This window comes from Pipistrellus hanaki (genome assembly GCF_964339955.1).
Source record: "Pipistrellus hanaki genome assembly, chromosome: 3".
In the NCBI taxonomy this organism is placed as follows: domain Eukaryota; kingdom Metazoa; phylum Chordata; class Mammalia; order Chiroptera; family Vespertilionidae; genus Pipistrellus; species Pipistrellus hanaki.
Window position 1 is genome coordinate 99892578 of NC_140505.1, and position 21053 is coordinate 99913630.

The 21053-nt window shown below is 50.5% G+C and overlaps 2 protein-coding genes across 9 annotated transcripts in view; one reads left to right on the plus strand and one right to left on the minus strand.

Moving 5' to 3' along the window:
* The window catches only part of SLC7A1 (solute carrier family 7 member 1), a 45524-nt gene extending 41758 nt beyond the window's left edge, over positions 1 to 3766 (plus strand). For all 3 annotated transcript variants that reach the window (XM_084878690.1, XM_084878689.1, XM_084878691.1), the window contains one exon: positions 1382 to 3766. In XM_084878690.1, the coding sequence (XP_084734816.1) occupies positions 1382 to 1485 (104 nt within the window). In that variant the 3' untranslated portion in view covers positions 1486 to 3766. The remainder of the gene's footprint in view (positions 1 to 1381) is intronic.
* A 4478-nt stretch (positions 3767 to 8244) lies between these two features.
* The window catches only part of MTUS2 (microtubule associated scaffold protein 2), a 480281-nt gene continuing 467472 nt past the window's right edge, over positions 8245 to 21053 (minus strand). For 4 of the 6 annotated variants that reach the window (XM_084878667.1, XM_084878669.1, XM_084878666.1 and 1 more), the window contains 5 exons: positions 20362 to 20435; positions 17066 to 17164; positions 15808 to 15927; positions 13231 to 13328; positions 8245 to 12368 (listed from right to left, as the gene is read on the minus strand). In XM_084878667.1, the coding sequence (XP_084734793.1) occupies positions 12155 to 12368; positions 13231 to 13328; positions 15808 to 15927; positions 17066 to 17164; positions 20362 to 20435 (605 nt within the window). In that variant the 3' untranslated portion in view covers positions 8245 to 12154. The remainder of the gene's footprint in view (positions 12369 to 13230; positions 13329 to 15807; positions 15928 to 17065; positions 17165 to 20361; positions 20436 to 21053) is intronic. The other 2 variants (XM_084878671.1, XM_084878670.1) reach the window with 2 other exon arrangements.

Below are 21053 nucleotides of genomic sequence, written 5' to 3' on the forward strand. Positions count from 1 at the left end.
TAATGTCTTTGAACCCCCTCAGTTCAGATTTCAAAACAGTAGAAACACAGATAGTCAACAATTTTCTCTCAGATAACAAGGAGCTCCCGGTAGGTCATGGATCCTTCCCTCCTTTTCAGATACTTTTCATTTTAATAGCCTCTTGCCTGAAGTAGTTATGTTATTGGGCAAGATCTTGAGGTTAACAAGAGCAAGGCTATGAGCATGAGCCTGCCGTCAATAAAGCACCAGTGCTTCTCATCCCCAGTGCGAAAGTCAGGACCTCACCTCTTTTCACGGGCTGTGGGCGCTGGCAGGGCCTGCAGGGGCGTGGGTGTCATCTTGTGGGTGTTGGTCCTGCCTGGGACTGACGGTGGCCTGGCCTCTGGGCCTCTGCCTCTGGGGATGGCAGGAGTGGATCAGGTTTCTTCCTCAGTGTCCAGTCTGAGTGCTGATGAAGAGCAACTGGTTTTGACCTGTATCCCTCGGTGTCCCTGCCAAACGCAGAAATCTCAGGACCAGGTTCTGCTAAACCTCTCAGTTCTGGGGCCACACCTTGGGGTAGACGGCTGCTGCCTCCAGGGTGGTACTTTGCTACTCCATTCTCTGCAGACCCCTCACTCCCCTCAGTCTAGCCTGTGTTTAGTTGGACAGGCATCTCCTAGAGAGCCATTCTGTGAGTGCTGGCTCAGTCTGCGCTCAGCCCACTGTGCCCATTCCTGGAGACTGCAGAGCCAGGCGCTTACTTCCTGCCACAGGTGCAGGGGCTGCTTGGCTTGGCTTCTGGGCATTACCTACTTCCTGTACTTTTGGGAGCTGAGTTGAGTCCCTCCTTTAAGGACCACTCTCCTTATGTCACCAGCAAAAGGGTGGCCCCAAGGCACCTGGGTCACAGTCTCTGGGTAGCAGTTAGAATCACAGCTCTCTGGACCGGACTGGTTCGTATGGTACACACATTCTCAGGTGACCCGAATGCCTCCTGCAGTGGGAACCACTTACACAGAGAAAACGAGCAGCCGGGACTGTGCAGATAGCACAGAGATACACCCTGGCAGGCAGAAGCACAGCTGCCGCAGTGTCTGTCTTGTCCCCCTCTGGTGGCCACAAGCCCCCCAACCAGGTGGTCAGTGGATGAAACTGAGGGATTAATGTCCTTCCCAGGGGCCCCCAACAGCAGTTCCCCCTGCTCAGGAGCTTCCCTGGTATGAGGCTCTCTCCAGAGGGCCACCTTTGCTGTACCTGTTTGAAGAGTTATGTTGTTTCTTTAAGTTTTAAAGTGTAGAGAGTGAGGGCTCAGCTCAGAGCAGGCAGCGTGGCGAGGCTTTGCTAGGCCCCAGGCTGCACTGTCTGCTTCCTCGGACCCCATCTGTTCTGTTCACTGCTTTCTGCTCTTGGCCTGCAGGCTTTGCCATCTACTTTGGCTATGGACTGTGGCACAGCGAGGAGGCATCCCTGGTCACTAAACAAGCAAAGACTGCTGATGGCAGTTTGGACCACTGCAAATGACGCACAGCCTCATCCACCGGAGGTGACAGCAGCCTTGAGGGATGCCCACAGAGCACCCAGAAGCACCTCGCTGTCTTCGCCAATGCAACAGGACCCACTCACAACCACAAGGCTCCCGAGCAGCAGAAGGTGCATGGTGCACTGAGTCCTCAGCCCACATCTCGATGGGCCTGCCCTGTCTTGCTCTAGGGCAGGCTCACCAGGCCGGTTACTTCTGACAGCTCCCTTCCAGGGCCACTTGGCTGTGGCTGGCCACTGCGTCTCCTTATTTCCCTCTGAACGAAGAAAGCAGCTCCTCCTGCGTGCTGCTGTGGCCCCAGGCAGGATGGAGATCTCCTCATTACTGGACATCCAGGTCTCTGTCCTCAGGCACCCTCTGGTATTGAAAATGCTGTTACTCCAGACTCATAGTAGCCATTTCTCCACTCAGCCTGGAACAGCCGCCCATAAATGATGAGCACCATAAATAGTATGCCTCCACAGGTCCAACCCTGAGCCACAGGACAGCTTACTCCAAAAAAAAAAAAAAAGACTGTTTTTTTTTCCTGCCCCTGCCCTCTGAGTTGCTTCCAGAAGGGGTCTTAAGACTGTGATCCCTTCTCCACTCTGTCACCTTGACACAGCTCAGCCCACTCTGCCCTGGACCCAGGGCATGTAATTCTGGGAAGACAAGCAGAAGGGAGCGCCACTGTGGGAAGGAGGCAGGGCTCGGGGGCCGGCTGCACTCCAGGACGCGTATGCATGGGGGACCTCCTTCAGCCTCCGGGCCCAGCCTGTTCTTGCTGCTCTGGTGTCTCACTGCTGCTCTGTGTCCTGAGCAACTGGAACGTGACAGTTTATGGAGGATTGGCCTCAAATTAGCAGTGCTCAAAACACCCTTTTCCGTGGGTCTCTGCTGTTCACTGAACCCAGTCCTCTGATGCTTGCAGGCTGGTGTCTGGGGTCCTGTAAGGTCCCCAGGACAGGTGTCCACTCGTTCTGAGGCGAGACTGTTCCTCCCCACACTTGTGGCTCCTGCCACGATCTCGTTGGCCCTTCTCTCAAGTCAATCAGATGGAGGCCTGTAGTTGCTATGAATCACTCCACCAAATAAGTTGGTGCTTAACATTAACTTGGAAAATGGCCAAATGATTAGCCTGTGCCATCAGTGTATTGTTGAGCGCATGGGGCCCACACTAGACAGTTGGGGCATATTGTGTACTTGTCCAAATGCCCTGGGCTTGTGTAGAGGTTTGGAACCCGGCCCGACCGCCTGCTCCATAAGTCTCCACAGTGAGCTGCTCTCTGCGACACTCCCAGGCAGAAGCTGGAAAAAACAAACTCCAGTCCCTTCATCCTCCTCAGAGTGTAGTCCAGGAGACAGGAGGCCCTTGTTGACGGAGGTAGAGGGAGACAGACATTTCACACAACTCAGAACATGTAAATGCTGCTTTTAAGGCTTATTTTCCCATTTCTTCCCCTCTGGCCTCTGGCACAAATCTGACAGAAAGAAGCTGGTAAGTTGGTAGCACTTGTCTTTTGTCCTGCTCCAGAAGATTCTTGGACAAAAGTTTAAGCGTTTGTGAAGCAGCCAGATGGCTAGGCTGGCCACTGGAGGACGGCCGGGCGGTCAGCCTGCCCAGGGCTGGGCCAGTGTCAGACCCCAATGGATGATCCCCAGAGTTCAAAGCTTAGATTTCCAAGGAAAGGTATTTAAATTCATGTAGATTGGTGCTGTAAACTACTTTGATAAATATTAACTTATTTTGTTTGGGTTTGGTTGTCTGCTGTTCTCTTGGGGCCTGTTAGCTGTTTGCTCCATGTGGCTGATATTTTTCCATGTAAAGAACTGGAGGGAAGGTGTGCCTAAGAGAGAATTGTTTTTTCCCCCTTCTCTTTTTGACTGAAATTTCCATGAAAGACAGTGCCCAACAGACTGTGATTACAATTGACTTTTTCACTAGCAACACCCATTGTTCTGCCAACTGAAAAGGTGAGTTTCTTGTTCTGCCTCCCGGATAAGAACCTCCCAAGAGCACGTCCCCTCCTTCCGCAGCCCAGAGCCAGGCCTGCTCCCAGAAGGCTCAGGGGCAGGGTGGGAGAATCCCTGCACCCTCCCGTCAAGCAGAGCCCCAGCGCAGGGCAGGGCCTACGAGGGTGACTCAGACACAGTGCACGTGGTCCCTGCACTCCCCGAGAGTAGTTCTCTTCCGTGACAGGGCCATGATGTAGGGATGGTATTGGGGCTAACCTCTCAGTGTGAATAGACTCATCACATCTCTCATCCTGCCCCTGAAATACATACACGCACACACAGAAAGAAAATCCACCAAAAGTGCCCCTCCCACCAGACAAGAACGGGATTGTCAGTTTTGCAGCTCGGCCAGTATTTTTCTACATAGATATTTCACACATCTAGAGACACCCTTTGGGGATGTGTGTACTCATCTGTGCCCCTGCCCCGATGCTGAGGAGGGAAAGACCCTTTATGATGAGTAAGTGCCACTTCCTGCCTCTGCTTTCCCATTAGCAAGTTTCCATGGCCTGACAACTCTGCTGAAGAGGGAGGGTAGAGGGGTTTCCAAGGAAACAGCCAGGCTCCTGGGACCTTCCAGGAGGGAGACCCTTGGCCTCTGCAAATGCCTCACCCTGCACAACAGCTCACACTCCTTCACCCCAACTCTGAGCTGGATTTGTTTTTCCAAACCAAGAAGTAGTGATAGAGTCATTTTTCCAGGCTGTTTTGGAAGGACTGTTGACAGAACCCCTCATATCTTGCCCACCTTTGGTTTTATCCTATTGAGTTAGCAGGCAGTCAGCCAACTGGTCTCATGTGCTGATGTGTGTTTTGGACATCACAGGTCTGTCTCCTGCTGTATTCCCGCCCCAGCTCCCAAGGCCCTGACACACTGCCCTCTGCGTCTGAGGCATAGCCTGCGTTCACACTCGAATGAGGCACTGGCCCTGCCTGGTCCTTGACCACTGCGTTGGTTCTGCGTGCGTGGGGATGGGAAGGTGGATTCTGCCAGGTATCGCGTCCACCCCCACCACTAAGACAATCTGAATTGACTGGGTTTTGCTATCCCAATAGGATGGCCTCCAGCCTAACATTGGAGACAGATCTTTGAGTCAGGGAGGGAGGCTGGGTTCCTTGGGTGAGTGTGGACACACCTCATGGAGGCCCTGCCCAGTAGGTAAGCTCGCTGGCATTTTGGGGACCTCTGCTTAGCTTTGTACCAGAACCTGCCCTTTCCGATTTGAATGTCCCACTGTTACACATTCCAATTTGAATGCCCCATTAATACAAGCCATCGCCATGAAGACAGGCCCCATGACCAGTGTGTTCCAGGGTGGATGGAGAGTGTGTGATGCGTATGTGCGGGACTGGTTAATTCCCTTCCAGTGGAACTAAATGTGTTATGTACAGTCTAAATTATATCTGTTTGCCATCATCAGGAGAGTATTGTACTTAAAATTCCTTGGGGAGAGGAGATGGAGATTTTGTCAGACTCCCCTGGACTTTCTGGTAATGAACTGCTTTATTACCATCCAGTGGTGTAAGAAGCTACACTCTATATTTCATCATCATCATTATGATGCCTGAAAATTAGTCTAAAAAATGTCAGCTGACTTTCTTCTTCTTCACTATAATCCAGAGTCTCTGTGCCCATTGCTTCGCTGTAGTAGCGCTCTCTTTCAAGGGCACATGGACTGACCAAGGGGCTCAGGCGCAGTTACCGAGGAGCCACCCTGGATCTTTCTCCAGATGTTGAGCTTGAGATGGACGACCTTGGCCGTGAAGCCCGGCCGGTTTTCTCAGGGTGTGAGAGTGTCCGCAGGCTCAGGAAGCAGGGCTAGGAAGATGCACTCAGGCTTTGCTAATGTAGTAACGAGGTATGATCTTGTGTTTCCTGATGACAGACTTTAATTTGAGAACTTATTCTCCCACTTGAGAAACTATAATATATATTTAAAATAAGTTTCCTGTTTAAGTTGTGCCTTTCAGCATCACTGGGTGCAAGGAGCACCAAGGGTGATGATCCCCATGAGGGCTGGCTTATTATCAAACCTGAAGAGCTATGGTTTCTCCAGTACATGTTTTCTTCTATTGAACATGGAGCCATTATTAAATGAGTTTTGTTTTTTATTATGTAAATTGTAAAATATTTTTTGTTTGATGCTCTATTTTTCTAATAGTTTTCTTAAAATTATGATACTAGAGTTAAATTTTAATGCTAACAGTAAGTCAGGTTGGTCTCTGCTGGTCCTTCCTGTTTTCACTTTAAGAACAAGCATAGATGTTGTCCATCATTTTTTTAAAATGTGAAACTCTGTATCCTGTTATTGCTGACACTGCATCGACAACGTCTTACTGTACTTTATGTTGTAAAATCGAACTGTTTTGTGGTACATTATCTCATGCTTCTGCAAATTCTAATAAATTCTGTCTATAGCTTCAGTGTGCACGGTGTCCATCTTAAGAATTCTAGCAGCTTTTGGCCAGGTCCCCAAGAGAAGCAGTGCCCCACGGAGAGTTTTTGCTTCTTTAGTAACTTTCTGCCTCCCCACAGACAGGTGTTCTATCACCTCCTTCAACCATTTGGTAGAAATCCTTATTCCAACAATTAGCTGGAAAACCCAGAGCCAGGAACCCCTAGAGTCCTCATTTATGATCCTCTGTCATTGTCTTCCCACCTCCCACTCTCCCGATGTGGCTTGGGTTTGGCCCCAGAAGTTTCATTTGCTGAAGGGACTTGGGTGTCGGATGCAGCTAACCCCCTCACACCAGGACGTCCCTCCACACCCACCATTCCTTAGGGAGGATGGGTGCATGCAGGGCAGGGAGAGGGTGGGGAGAATTGTGGCTGCTCTAATACTTGATCATGACCCCATTTCCCCTTGAGAAAGGATCATTTTTTTGCAAGGGAGGCAAATTCAAATTGACCTTAGCTCTCAGACACGGACATGCAGTGATGCATTGATCACATGGGAAAATCTGCTGCGGGAGAGACAAGGCCTAACCTGTGCCTCATCTCAGCTGATGACAGTGCTGGAGGGGACACCCAGGAGGGCAGAGAGGAGGGCAGGGAGTTGCTGTTGGGCCTGGTGCTGGCAGCCAGTCATGGGGAATAAAATACTGATGACCAGGCACTTCACCTCTGGTGGGCGGCCACATGGTAAACTGGAACATAAACCCTATGGTGTGGAAGTGTCCCCAACATGTCCCCAGGGTGTGCAGTGTCTGGGGACACGAGCAGGCAGGAGTCCATTGCATCCCTCAGGGCAACTTCTCAGAGGTCTCCAGTGAGCCCAGTCCCTGGCCTTCAGGACCAGTGGGTGTCAGTGATCCAGAGAGCCCAGAACTGGGACAGGACTATGGTGACGGGGTGCCTGTGTCTGCTAAGCACTGGCCTGAGCTGAGCGCACATGGTGAAGCCTCTTACAGCAGTGCTACACTGCCACCTAGTGGCCTGCCACAGAGTTCCAGCCTTTTCTTAGGAAAACCTTGAGCCCCAGAAAGTATCCAGTTTACAGGCCTGAGGAGTCACCTGAAGCACCTTTTCCGGGCACAGTTTGGTTATGATACACTTCTGGTGAATCTACAGCTGAGCCAACAGCTTGGAATTCACAGTAACAAGAAATCCTGTAAACGCTCTTCACCAGATAACAGCCAGGGATTCGGCCACTCTAGCCCAGCCTGGCTCTGCCCCCAGAGCAAGGCAGGGTTGGGATACCTACTGGTGGTCACACTGCTGGCCCCTCTTCAAAGGGCACAGTTTTGTTTGTGCAAGTCAGGCCTGTCCACCAAACCATCAATACAGTCGTTGAAAAATGCACTGAGACAAAAGCTCAGGGACCAAGCTGGCAGCACTTTGGCCTGCTTTTCAGCACCTAATCCTAGAGGAATCAGGTTGAGTAGGGAAATGGAGAAGCTGTGCGGGTTACCCTTCCCCATGGATACTTTAACATTTTACTTCGCAGAACAATGAAGTTGGCCCCGGTGTGGTAGCTCAGTCTGTTTGAGTGCCGTTCCAATACACCAAGGTTGCGGGTGTGATCCCAGAACAGGGCACATCCAAGAAGCAACCAATGAGTGCATACATAAGTGGAGCAACAAATTGATGTTTCTCTCTTTCTCTCAAATTATTAAATAAAAACATTTTTTTAAAAACACAATGAAGTCACTTGTTGAGTGTCTGCCGGTGGTCTGTAGTCACTGAGAGGGGATGCAATACACCCCCCGCTACACTAACCTGGGTGCAGGAAAGATGGAAACCACCACCCAGAGGGTAGCAGCTGTGCACAGCCAGCTGGTTGTCTGTGCAGTGGGTGCCCTAGCATGCTGCACCCAGGCAGGATCCTGTGTCACTTGCAGATTGTGACCACAGCTTAGAGCTGTGCAGCATCCCATCCCCCATGTCTTCGCTGGAAGAGCCTCGGAGGCTTGGTGAGCCAGGTGGGGAGGAGAACAGAGCTGGGCTGGCTGAACCCAGGGAGCCTGTTGTTTTGTTTTTAAGAGGTTTAGAGAAGCAGAGTGGTTACAAAAGATATTAAGCAAACGTAAGTGATTTAATTGCCCTTGTCTTAACAACTTTGGGTGTTTTTTGTGTATATTTAAGCACTTGATCCAAACACTCCAGTGGGCAGAACACTGATTCTTGATAACATTGTGCAGTCCCAGAGACCTGGTTTGATGCCTATACTCGGAGGCAGCACCAGCTGTGCAAACAGGTGAGACACCTTGTTTTATTGTGCTTTTGGTTAATTGCACCTCACAGATGTTGCATTTTTTTTTTTAAATCGAAGGCAAGGCCCTCTACTAGTTAAAAGATTACAACTTGCTTTATTGCAATATTTGCTTTATTGTAGTCTGGAACTGAACTCGAATATCTCAGCAGTCTGCCTGTCCCCATTTCTGGGTTTCTACCTGAGCATCGCTCCTTCCCGTTGAGATGAGTGACCCAAGTCCCACGCAGGGAGAGCAGGCTGTGCAAGGCTCCTTGCACAGAGGAGGTGACCAAGTGGTTGACTTTAGAGGTCTCTTCTGCCTGCTGCAAATCAGCTGTGAGAGGGGATAGTTCTCTGCAGACAGGAGGAAGCGGCTCGGTCGTCACTTCCTGCACATGCCAGAGGCCACTTCCTGCTCAGTAAAGGTGAGACCTCACGTGTGGAGGAAATGAAATGAAGGTGGTTGTTATAAAAGTGGAGGACACAAGACACACTAAAGGACAGGCTGGGACAGGCTGGGATAGGTTGACAAGTGAATCAATAAATGGGTAGTCACTATCAACAATCTGGAAGCTGGGTGACTTAGAGGGGATTCTGTGGTCCTTGTAAGTCTGGAAGTGACTCAAGGGGATTTGTCATCTGCGAAAGCTCTCTTGTTCAGCAGCTGTTCAGGATGGCAGACTTGCTATAGTCTCACAAAAGTCCCCACCACTCCTGTATGCCCTGCAAAAGCACCACAGGGAACTGGACAACTAGGGGTCTCCCTTGCAGCCTTAAGCAGGGGCAGGCCGGCCAAGCTGGCTGCAACCCAACCAGAGGTCAGGTTTGGGGAGCAAGAGCTTTCAGGTTGAAACAAATGTGCTGGCTGCACAGAGTATTGTAGGAGAAGCCACAGAGCTTTGAAAGCCTAACGGGTCATCTGTGCACGACAAGGAACTGCTGACTGTGACCATCACACCAGGAGGGCTCCTTGCTGCTCATGAGAGAGATCTATGGCCATCCCGGCATGAACTGACAGGATTTAGGACACATCAAACTTTTGTTGGGGGTAGAAGCATAACCCCGTCCAGGGCTGAATTTGAAATTGATGGTAAAGGGATTGCACTCAATCTTTTGTGTCCCTTTCCCACTGACTCCAGCCCACCCAACCTAGTAAAAACAGCCGGGCTGAGCAGAGTCACTGAGTCCCTCAAAGCCAGGGCCAGGCTGCTGGAGATCCTGGCCTGCAAATATGGGTGTGGAGGCCTCAGACCTATTGAATCAGGGCAAAAGGTCTGGAGACTCAGTGGCTGACCCTGGCAAAACACAGAAGAAAAAAAAAATCCAGCCTGCCAAAACCATCCCTGGCTGCTACGGATCCAGCCTGAATTTCCTCAGGCCAAGAGTTACATCAAGTGTGTGTCACAGGAGCTCCCTCAAATTAACTTTAATACACTTCAAACACAAATATGCCATACAGAAAGTGGAGGGGCCAGGTAAGGAATGTGTGACCCCATTCAAACAATCACCCAGTGTGCCAGTCCATCAACCCCTTCCCCTCTCTGACACCCAGCCAGAATCCTGCCCCTGCTTGGGGGCCTGGCAATAGGGAAGGACACACACTCAGCTCCCAATACCAAGAAAAGGTCGGTGAGGTTTGGTGGGTCTGTCTGAGGCAGGCAGAGCTGCAGCATCTGTAAGTGGAAACAGGTGACAGGACTTTCATGTTGAGATAGGTCCAAGTCTTGATAGCATGCGGGAGTGGCGAAAAGGAGCACAATGGCTGCCACCCCTCATGTTCCAGGACAACAGCCAGATGTGATGGAAGTCCATGAAGAAGGATGAGGCCATGGCAATGTAGGAACTAGCTCAAGTCCCAAGGTGAGGGCTGGTTGGGACAGAGCTCCAGTCCACCTGAGGGATTATTTAGTGCTAAACACCACACACCTTGGCCACAATACGCTAACACGCTGTAGTACATCCTAACAGAACACTGGAATCGGGATTGCTGTGTGACTGCATTTAGCAGGTGTCCCTGTGGATGCAGTTCCTAATTTGGAGAGCTGAGATACCTTTGAAACTGTGTTTTCAGGTGGTGCCGCTAAAAGAAGACATAACTAAACTGTATATGTTGTGAATGTGGCATAATCTACTCTAATGAAATGCCCAACTCAATATCACAGCATCATGCCATGGAAGGAGAAATGTTTCTTTGGTGGGCATCTACTGTGTATGTCCCTGGATGGGCCAATGCCATTGAAGGTTTGCTAGAAACAAGGTGGACCTTAAGCCAGGAAGCTAAACCTGACTCAGGCAGGGAGCACAGACCAGGTGTGTCTTCATGCAAACGAAGCAGGCAGGCCTTTGGGCAAGCTGACCCCTTCCTTCTGTGGGCCGTCTCTCTCCATCACAGATGTCCCTGCGTGAGTTCACTTGCCTTGGTCCTACTCAAAGACTGCCCTGTGCTCAGGACAATTTCCAGGGGCCTTAGGGAGGAAAGTACAGGGTCTCTGTCACAAACAGGAAACAAAGGCATCATTATCATTATATCAATTGTTTTAGCTACTTCCCTGTCGGGTGTCATGCTCCTAACCTTCCACAGCTCTACGGGAATACCTCTCACGTTCTAATTCTACCATTTCAGAGACAGATACCAGTCCAGTAGCCAGTGACCGCTGGCTGACAGTTTCAGTGGGCTCCTCTGTGTAGAAGGACCTTTGAGTCTAAGATGGGAGCACTGTCAGTCTTGATCATCATTGCTCGATGATCCTGCAGAAAATACACCTGGGTTCCTGGAGGATCGTGTGATGGTCTAGCTCAGCGTGAAATTTGTCCCCCAGGACGGAAGAATTGGTTTTCTGGAAGCCCCTGCTAGAACCCCTGAGCCATCTCAATGTACAGTGATGGGACTGAGTTACTGAACCGAACTGAAGGGGAGGCTGCTATGAATGGGGGCCTGAAGGTCATATCCATGGATTGACCATTTGCAGCATCAGATCAGAGCAAACCACATAGAATGCCAGAGCTTCTCTACTCTAGGCTTAGTCAGAGCATAGATCCTGTCAGCAGTTTTCCTTCTTGAGGCCTCAGGGAGAACAGTCTTGGTCAACTCCAAGGTCATCCTCACCCTCCCTCCAGAAGGGCATGCTGTTCCATATTTTCCCCAAGGGTAAAATAGCTGAATGACAGATTCCCAGATGCCAGTTAGGAAAAAAAAGCAAAACTTGTGTTTACAAGACTATAGATGATTCACTGTCATGTTGAAACATCCAAAATGCTGCTAAGCCCCGCAGGGTTTCCCTTATCCACTCCTGACAGGAGCATTAGTAATTAAAACCTGCAAATTATTAACGGTGACTAAGAAGCTGATTGTTCCAAAGGCAGTTACTGTTCACAAGTCGCTGGTGTTTGTGTTAAATATAGTACCACTTGGTGGCAGGTCGAAAGGCGCTTCTTCTCAGTATCTTTTTTTTCTTTTTCTTTTCTATTTTGGGTAGAAATATTCCTGGGAAGCTAGATAGAAATGCATTTTCATTTCCCAAGTATTTTTAGGCACAAGTTAGAAAACTGCTGACCTTCGCCAAAATATGTCAGCACTTCATGTTATAAAAATTGCAATTTAGAACCACCGCATGTGCAGATACGTACACTGACATATATATACACATCAGGGCAATACTCGATGATTATTCGGTATAGATTCCCAACTGAATGTCACTAACCTGAAATTCTGCAGTGAAATTTATCGCTCAAAAGCAGCTGGCATTTCTTTCTTTTGGCTCTAACTATGGCCAAACGTTTGCACCTCAGACACTAATGTGAACACTTCCCGCAGTGCCAACACTGGGGGGGAGCAGTGGGCTCCGGAGGGTGCCGCTGTGCAGCTGCTAAGCATGCGAGGGGCTGGCCGGTCCAGACTCCCACCAGGTGGCCCCGCAGGCAGGGTGCGTGAGGGCCACAGCTTGCGGGCCGAGGGGCGCTGTCATCTGGGAGTGGGGCCCACTTTGGCGGGCGAGGAGGGTACGGAGGAGGAGCCGCGGTAGACAGGGGACGTGGGGGCGAGTTTAATTGGGCTCGTCGGGTCCCCAGTTTGGAGCTTCCAGAGCAACTCTTCATTGGTGCGGCTCAGCCTCTTCTTCTCCTGGGCCTCCTTCTCCGCGTACTCCTGCAGATTGGCGTTCTCCTCGGACAGCTGTCTGCACGGGGAGAAGACAGTCATGCCACAGGGCCTCAGCCAGCCAAGGCCAAGACTGCCTGTGGGACAATGGGATAAGTCAGACCCCAACCCACAATCTTGGTTAAACCACTATTGCTGCTTGTCCCGCTTCCACATAGATTCTCAGAGCCTCCCTGCCAGTAGCGAATCTGCTCCATCCCTTTGCCCCCCGCACAGGCACTGTGACAGGGAGCCCTGCAGGCATGGGCGGGAGATGGCCTCCCATCCCGCTGCATCCAGCCTGATGCCTGGCCAGGTCTCAGGAGCTGGGGCTCAGCCCTCATGGACAAAAATAGCCTCCCACTGGCTGATGAAGCCCCAAAGGCTGTTTTACTGCACACTGACCACAGAGGGGTTATCTCCACATCCTTCCCTGGAAGTTGGGGACCTCACAGCAGGGGACCAAGATGGAGACATGTCACCAGGAGCAGCTACATTCCCCTACATGGCTTCTCTCCGGCACGTTCCATCTCTGCTGTCCTCTGCGAGGGCCACCCTTCACTGCCGGGGCCAGGCTGGCCCATGGCGACAGCTCAGCAGCCAAGAGAGACAGGGGTCTGCTCCGCTGAGCTGGCCGCACACAGGGTGGCACACATGGTGGCTTCCTTTTCCCTGGGAGCACCCGGCTGGCCCCTCCAAAATCCGCTCTGGGAGCAAACCTGAGCCACACCCAGCCGCATCGGGGCTCCTGCCATATGCTCTCCGACGGTTGGGGAAGCCTCACAGCTCAGAGCAGTGCGGTAAACTGGACGTTGGGACAAAAACAGGAACCTCACGCTCAACAGCAAAGCCATTTTGTGGGTGACACCTGGTTTGTGAGTTTGGACACCTGGTCTACCTACCTTGTGACAACAGTATTCTGGTCAATTCTTGCTCTGAGATCTTCGTTCTGCTGCTGGAGAACTTGGATTTTCTCCTCCAGGATAATGTTCTTCTCTGCCTGGAAAGGGTGCAGTGTTAGGAGGTCCCTGGCAGGGCCATCTGACAGGAAGTGCCCTTGGAGAATTATCAAGAAGCATGTTTAGCAACTACAGTGTGTAGTGCACTGGTGGGTTGTAAAATCAGGTTAGAGGGATGTGCTCAGCATTTGTTGAAAACAAAATAAAGCAGAAGAGAAAATACCAGAATGTGCTGTATATAGTAAAAGTAAGTATAGTTATATATATTTTAGATATATAGTTTTATTTTACAAATAGTATGCACATCAGTGTGTGTGTATATACTGGAATCCTGTGTAGAAATATTTTTTATGGTGAGTGTCTCCAGGCCGTTGCCATTGTTAGAGATATGCCATGATCAGCACCGGGACCTAGTCTGGCTAATGGGTACCATGGTCCTTACCATCCCTTGCTGGGTGCACCCTATGACATTCTAAATGAATGGAGATACGGAAACTCGGACACATTTTCTCTTCTGAGCCTATGGGCAGCCAGGAATGCAAATCACAACACAATCTTGGCGCATTATCAGAAAAAGCACAGCATTCAGGGCTGTTACTGCCCCACAATTCCTACCATTCTCTCTGTCAGAGGGTCTCACAGGGCCCAAGACCTAGCTGAAGTACAGTTCCATTCTAATATAAAGTTTAAAATAAATTATTTTTTGAAAAGAATGTGACAAGTTATTTATTAGTGTAGTTAATCTTTAAAGAAAACTTTAACCTCTCCAAGAATAAGGGTTAGGAATCAGAGCCAAAGAATAGATCTCTGTCCCTGCTCTTCATCAAGACACTTTGACACTTTCATCCAGCCCCACCACACTCCCCTACTACACACACACACACACACACACACACACACACACACACACAACTGCTTCTGGAATGAGAAGTTATGAATGCCTGCAGAATGACTAAAACATGGCTAAAAACAGCCACATCAACATCTAGGCTTGTCAGTGATTGAACAACTGGATGCAGATGGCCCAGCCTAGAGGAGGAGGGTTGCTATCCTCATATTGGTTGGACTATAGGCAGGAGCAGGAGGGCAGGACTCTGTCCCTGAGCCTCCCAGTGGTCTTAATTATGGTCTTTCTGGGAAGCTCTGGGCTGCTGAGGGCTGCTGAATGGTGCCACGTGGCCAACATTAGCCAGGATGCTGGTAACAGACACTCCCATCCAGGTCTGCCCCCTCCTAACTGAGGAGCACCAGTGCAGAAAGAGATGTCTGCAAACTGGGACAATGCTAGGTAAGAGAGGGACGTGACAACTGAATGTGAAACTGAGGTCTCCACCAGCTCCTGATTAGGATAACCAGCTCCACGGATATTTCAGAACAATGGAGAACTTCAATAGCTAGACCAGCTAACTGAGATGGTAAGTTAAAGATTTGCTCCCTAAACGTGTACAGATGTCTCGGGTATGTACACATGTACAGATAAAAAGCTCTGGAAAGTGTTAACAGTAGAAGTATATTTTAATTTTCTTATTTCTGTTTATCTTATTTCTTTTTTAAAAATATATTTCTATTGATTTCAGAGAGGAAGAAAGATATAGAAACATCAATGATGAGACAATCATCGATCGGCTGCCTCCTGCACGCCCCCTACTGGGTATCGAGCTCACAACCCGGACATGTGCCCCGACTAGGAATCACCCCAACTGTGACCTCCAGTTTCATAAGTCAATGCTCAACCACTGATGGCCAGGGCCGTCTAATCATTTTCTATAATGCACATATTTTCCTTTTATAGTATAAAAATTTGTTTTACATATAGCAATTTATAAAAATGAATAAAACATAACAATTTATCTGAGAGCCTTGGGTCAAATTCTATTTCAGGATGGTATCTCCTTGGAAGCCGGCTTCTCTGCTACTAACTTTGGACAACCATCTCCTCAAGCCCTGGCATGGCCCTTGTGCATAAAGGTAGAGAATGAACTCTGGAGTGCTCTGTTCCCCAAAAGGGGTGCCCTTTGCTGGTTCTGTGGGAGCCAGGCTGAAAGGTGAGGCAGAGAGTGATGGGACCGCTGGGCTGGGGCTCCCTCCCGCCTGGGTTTGGCCACTGATTGGCTTAGTGAGATGCCCTGTCCCAAGCCCCCATCTCTAACTTGTGAAAGGAGACTTCCAGCATCTCCTTCACATCCCTGCTGTCAGAACAAAGGCACGGAGAGCGCTGTGTGTGGTGTCTGGCACACATCAGTGATGCTCCTCTGTGCTGGCTCATCACAAATGCTCCTGGGAGGAGTGAGGAAACCACCTCAGAGCCAGGGGGTGGGGACGGAGGCTGCAGAGTTGTACAAAATGAGGCCACCTCTGAGATTCCTGGCTACCTGAGAAAGGCCCTGAGACTCAAGGATAGAATTCTCCACTCAGGTGGAAGCATGGGGTTAATGGCTCGCGTCCTGAATGGTGTCAGTGTTGAAGTCAACGATGACAGTAAGGCTGTTAGGCTCTTCCCCCGGAAACAGACCAACTCACCAGCTTTTCCAGCTCAATAATCTTCTTTTCCTGCTGGTGTATTTGCTGATTCTTCATCTCTAACACCTGCTTTAAACTCTTCATGTCTTCTTCCAAGTGTTGATAGGGAGCCAGTGCAACCTACGAGAGAGAGCAGCAAGCTATTTTCCCTGCAAAGGCTGCGGCTCTCCAAAGGCATGGATCTCACTAAAGCTAGTCTTCTTTAGCCAGCTGCCCAGTAGGCACTGGAGCATGAGGGAGAGAACATCAGCTCACACTGCCCTCCCTGGTCAGGATGCCCACTGGTGTCCCACTGGGAATGCAACTAAAGGCCCAGCTCCCTGGGAAAAGAAGAGAGGAAGCCGTCACCACGGAGAGTGTGGGGCTGGAATGGCTGGTGCTACCAGCCCATCCCCAGAGGGAGCTCCTGCCATGAAAGGAGTCAGGTCAAAGTTGGCTTTGGACAGCCACTCAGAACACCTGATTCAGCAGGTGGCAGGGATTCCCCGGTGCCCCCTGTGCCCGTGGAGAGCCCCCGCCCGGCATAGGAGCAGAGCAAAGTGGTTTTAAAAGCAGAAAAGGCATTTTAGAAAAAGAAATGTTAGATGTTGCCAGATGTGACAAACAACAACAGCAAAAAACCCATAGTAAAGTGGGTTAAGCTTGAATTTCAAATAAACATTATATTTAATATAAGTATCGAAAGGGACATCCTTATACTAGCAAAGTTCACTTCTCTGTAAAGCAGAGTTAACTGGGTGTGACGTGCTTTACATGGCAACTGTACACAGAGGGGAGGGATTGTGCCAGCTCTTCTGGCAAAAACTCGCTCAACCTACTACCGTGTTTCCCCGAAAATAAGACATCCTCCGAAAATAAGACCTAGCGCATGGAAAGATAAGACATCCCCTGAAAACAAGACCTAGCGCAACTTTGGGAGAAAAAATTAATATAAGAAACTGTCTTATTTTTTGGGAAACAGGTTAACTCGGGCCTCAGTGGAGCCTCCCGGTGCCAGCCTCAGGGAGCTAGAGAGACCATGGAGAGGGGATCCTGGCAGGGCCAAGCATGTCCCAGAAGCTCGGGCACAATGGCGGGAGCAGTGTGCAGTGTGGCAGGAATAACATTCAGATGGAGAAACCCCACGGTTTCCTGGAGGGGCCTGACCAGCTGTCACTTTGGTAGCAGATTAGCCAGAGGCCCTGTCACAGGGGAGACTGCTGAGGAGCCACAGAGCCCTGCTGAGCCCTGGGTGCTGAAGGCCTGGGAAACTCGACACCTCCAGCTGCTCTTCAGTGTTCTTCTGCAAAGCCTCCTCGAAGCGTCTGGCTCGGTCCCGCAGAGACTGGCTCTGGAAGGTCAGCGTGTCCACCTGGTCCTGCAGTAACGACACAAGGAGCTCAGCTTGGTCCTCGGTGGACACTGCAGCCTGGAGAGCGGTGATGAGATGGCCTGTGCACATGCCATGGGCATCGAGCTGGGGCAGGTACTCAACATGGTGACAGACCTCCCATGTCTGTCTTGCTCATGTTCCAGCTGGGGTTCTCGCTGCCCTGCCGCTCCCCCCGCCCCCCCATTTTATACCCCAGCTCTCCCCTGGCTCTATCGGCCAGCTCCCTCTCTTTCCAGGTTCACCAAGCTCCACTCGGCCTCCCTGGGCCTCAGGCCTGGGGTGTGTGTTCCTGATGTGAGCTGAGGCCATCCTCCCTTTTCAGACGGTCTGTGCCCTCAGTTTAGAGCTTTTTCTTAGACCCGTGGTCGGCAAACTGCAGCGCACAAGCCACATGCAGCTCTGTAGCCCCTTGAGTGTGGCTCTTCCACAAAATACCACCGCCTGGGCAAGTCTATTTTGAAGAAGTGGTATTTGAAATTGTTTAAGTTTAAAAAATTTAGCTCTCAAAATAAATTTTAATCTTGTACTGTTGATATTTGGCTCTGTTGACTAATGAGTTTGCCAACCACAGGCTTAGACCATGCTCCCGGCCCCCAGCTCACACCAGCCACAAGGCAGCCTCTGTGTGCCAGCTGAGGGAAGGTGTGTCTGAGGGGGCACCACACCTCTTCCCTGGCTCACCCCTCCCTGGCAACCCTAGCAAGAACTGGCCATCAAAGTTCTCTGCCCAATGGCACCGTTTCTATAACATTAGAACCTGTGGAATTCCAGTGAACTCTTCTCTCCAGAGAAATAGCCTCGCCCCAGCCCACACAGGAGTGAGGGGTTGTAAATTATGGAATTCTAACAGTAACACTGCAATGTATGAAGTGTCTGGCTTAGCTGCTTTCTTCATCATGGCAGACAAGCCTGTTTGGCAAATCAGCTTTTGTTTTTTCCTTGTCCTCTTTTTTTGTTTCTTCATTTCCAGTTACTTCTGTTTCTTTCTTTTTAAAAAAAAATATATATTTTATTGATTTTTTACAGAGAGTAGGAGAGAGTGATAGAGAGCTAGAAACGTAGATGAGAGAGAAACATCGACCAGCTGCCTCTTGCACACCCCCTACCAGGGATGTGCCCGAAACCAAGGTACATGCCCTTGACCGGAATCGAACCTGGGACCTTTCAGTCCGCAGACCGACGCTCTGCCACTGAGCCAAACCGGTTTTGGCCCAGTTACTTCTGTTTCATTTTAAGAAACAAAAACCCCCAAAGTGCCATTGAAAGCAAAGGCTGGTGTATTAGGGCAATGCAGTAGGCAGTGGGAGTCTGCACCCACAGACCCTGGCTAACGTAGGCAGGGTGCTCTGCACCGTGACTACCACACCGCCGGGCCTCCCCAGGCCGGGCTCCAGCTGTGTCAGCGCCCTCAGAGATTGCACTTCTTTCAAGCCTCTCTTCCTCCATCAGAAAGCAGAACAGCAAAAGTGCATCAGGCAAATGCCATCTGGGATGGCTCTCAAATATCAAACTGGTGTTTCTGCCATATTCTCCGTGACTCAATTCCAACCCACAAGCCCACGCAGTGGCAACCATTGGATGGCACAGCCTGTTTCCAAGTTGGATTGGCTCCTGTGTGTCAGGATGAGGCACAGAGACCCCACGGGTGACCTGGCCCAGCACTGGCCCCTTAGGAGCTAACCAACGGCATGATAACAACAGTGAGGATGATAAAAATAAATATAACAAGTAATAATAATATAAGCCACTATCAGAACAGCAAGAGCTGCTACTTATTAGCATTTGCCAGGAGCCAAACTGGTGCTGCACACTTCACACACGTCACTCCTCTGGGAAGGTGCCCTCAGCATCACGTCACAGGCGAGTAACCCAGGCTCGCAGAGCTCACACACTCTCCATGGTTTCAAAGCTAGTAAGAGGGGGTGCCATGGGATTTAAGCCCACGAGTTCAAGTCTCTTACCACAGCCTGCTTCTCTAGCGCCAGTCACTGGAGGAAGTTAGCTCTAGCAACTCCACCGTCCTTGTACCAAACAGCCTCCAGCCCAAATGGGTTCTGCTACAGGGCGCTGCTCATGAGGTGGCAGGGGCAGAATGAAGACGCACTCTCGGTGAAACAAAACTCCACCTCTCTGCGGTTTGGGGCTGGTGGGTCTGTTACATTACAGCCTGCGCTCCCTTCCCGGGTGTGCATGCCTAGGGACAGCGCACCTGATGCTGTGAGAGGCAGTGCATGAGGAAGGCATTGGGGGTAGATTTGCCAAGGATCAGCTCTGTGAGGACTGTGTGTTGCAGGCCCATCGATGGGCTCACTGTGGACTGTTTCCTGTTTAGGAAATGTGGAATAGTTCACTCCGTAGTGTGGCACTGGTGTCGCACAGTCTGGATGCTGCCTAGGCGGGCCGCCTCTGTGGGATGCATGCTGCCAGGGGAGTCAGCCGTCAGAGAGGCAGCACTCCTGGCTCTGTATTAGCTAAGGTAATCAATGACGTTCATGTTATTGTCATCACCATGTCCAGGTGTGAGTGTCCCCAGTATTTAAAAATGAACCTTGCTCTGATCGAGATGCCCACAGCTGGGAGCGGAAGCACCCTCGCTGCCCAGGCAGTTGCTGCCCGGGGCTGTGGGTGGCCATCATCTTCTCACAGAGCAACTGGCCAGGGTCTCTGGAAGGAGGAGGGAGGTGAAGGGGATCTGGGGCCCCTTCAGAAGGAAGCCAGGCTGCTCCCTGGCATGAGACCCACATGCAGTGCAGGTTGGCAGTGGAGGCAGGGAAGGTTCTTTCCATCTCACCCACCTCCAGGTGATTGAAGTCCTTTGTTTTACCCCCAGACACGTCTTACGGCCTCCACCCTTTACAGCCCTCCTCACACCATTCCCTGCCTAGCATGCGCTCCTCCCAAGTTCCCCCCTTTCCTCACACACAGCGCAGTGAGTCCTCCGACCACAGCTAGTGAGGCTCAACCTTGGGTCTCCATGGCACGCACTGACGGTATTACACACTCGGTGCAAGGATGTGCTATCTTTTGTGGTTGTCTCCCAGTCTTTCTGCCACGACCCTCTGAGTAGACAATGAATTCCTTAGGGCAGGAGAACGTCTTACATCCCTCTATATTACAAATGTCTGTGGACAGGACTAACGATGCTGCCATTAGCTTGACTTCAGGGTTACGGAGATATTAACCTGTAATGACAGCCGCAGCTTTTCAAAATTGTCTTCCAATTCTTTCTTTTCCAGCTCGTGGGTAGACATCAATCCTGGAGAGAAGACATCAAATTGTTAAGTTAGCCTTTCTTCTGAAAAGGATCAAACAAGACTCTGGCCAGACTAAATGAGAAACTTGGGTGGGTAGGGACACTGGTATACAGCAGACTTGAGCCTGAAGAGACTTCTCATTACTTTGGAACTGTATGTGGTGTTATTTAGAAGAGAAATAAAGTGGGGAGGGGTCGGAGAAAGGGAGAGAAAAAGAGGGAGAGGTAAATAGAGCAAACACACACTTATTTCTATACCCTGCTCTTCCACCACCCTGGACAAATCAGCACCTCCATCCATTGTCCTCACTGATTCTCCAAGTTTTCCTAATGGGAAAGCAACTGGGTGATCGATGTTCAGTCTCCACCCCTTCCCCTCCCAGGGGCACTCTTTCTTTCCACCACAAAGCAGCCACCTGGGCCGCAGGAAGGAGCGTTCAGAGCGCTGAGCTGTGAGCAGCCCCCACGCTGCCTGGGCTCGCTGGAGAACAACGGGTGAACGGGCCAGCGCTGTGTTGAGGCCTTTGAGCCACACTCTGAAAACCACAGATCCTAGGATTTGTTTGAGCTAAGAATCGATATGAAGACATTCAGACAGAGGAGGACTAATTGGATTGGTTC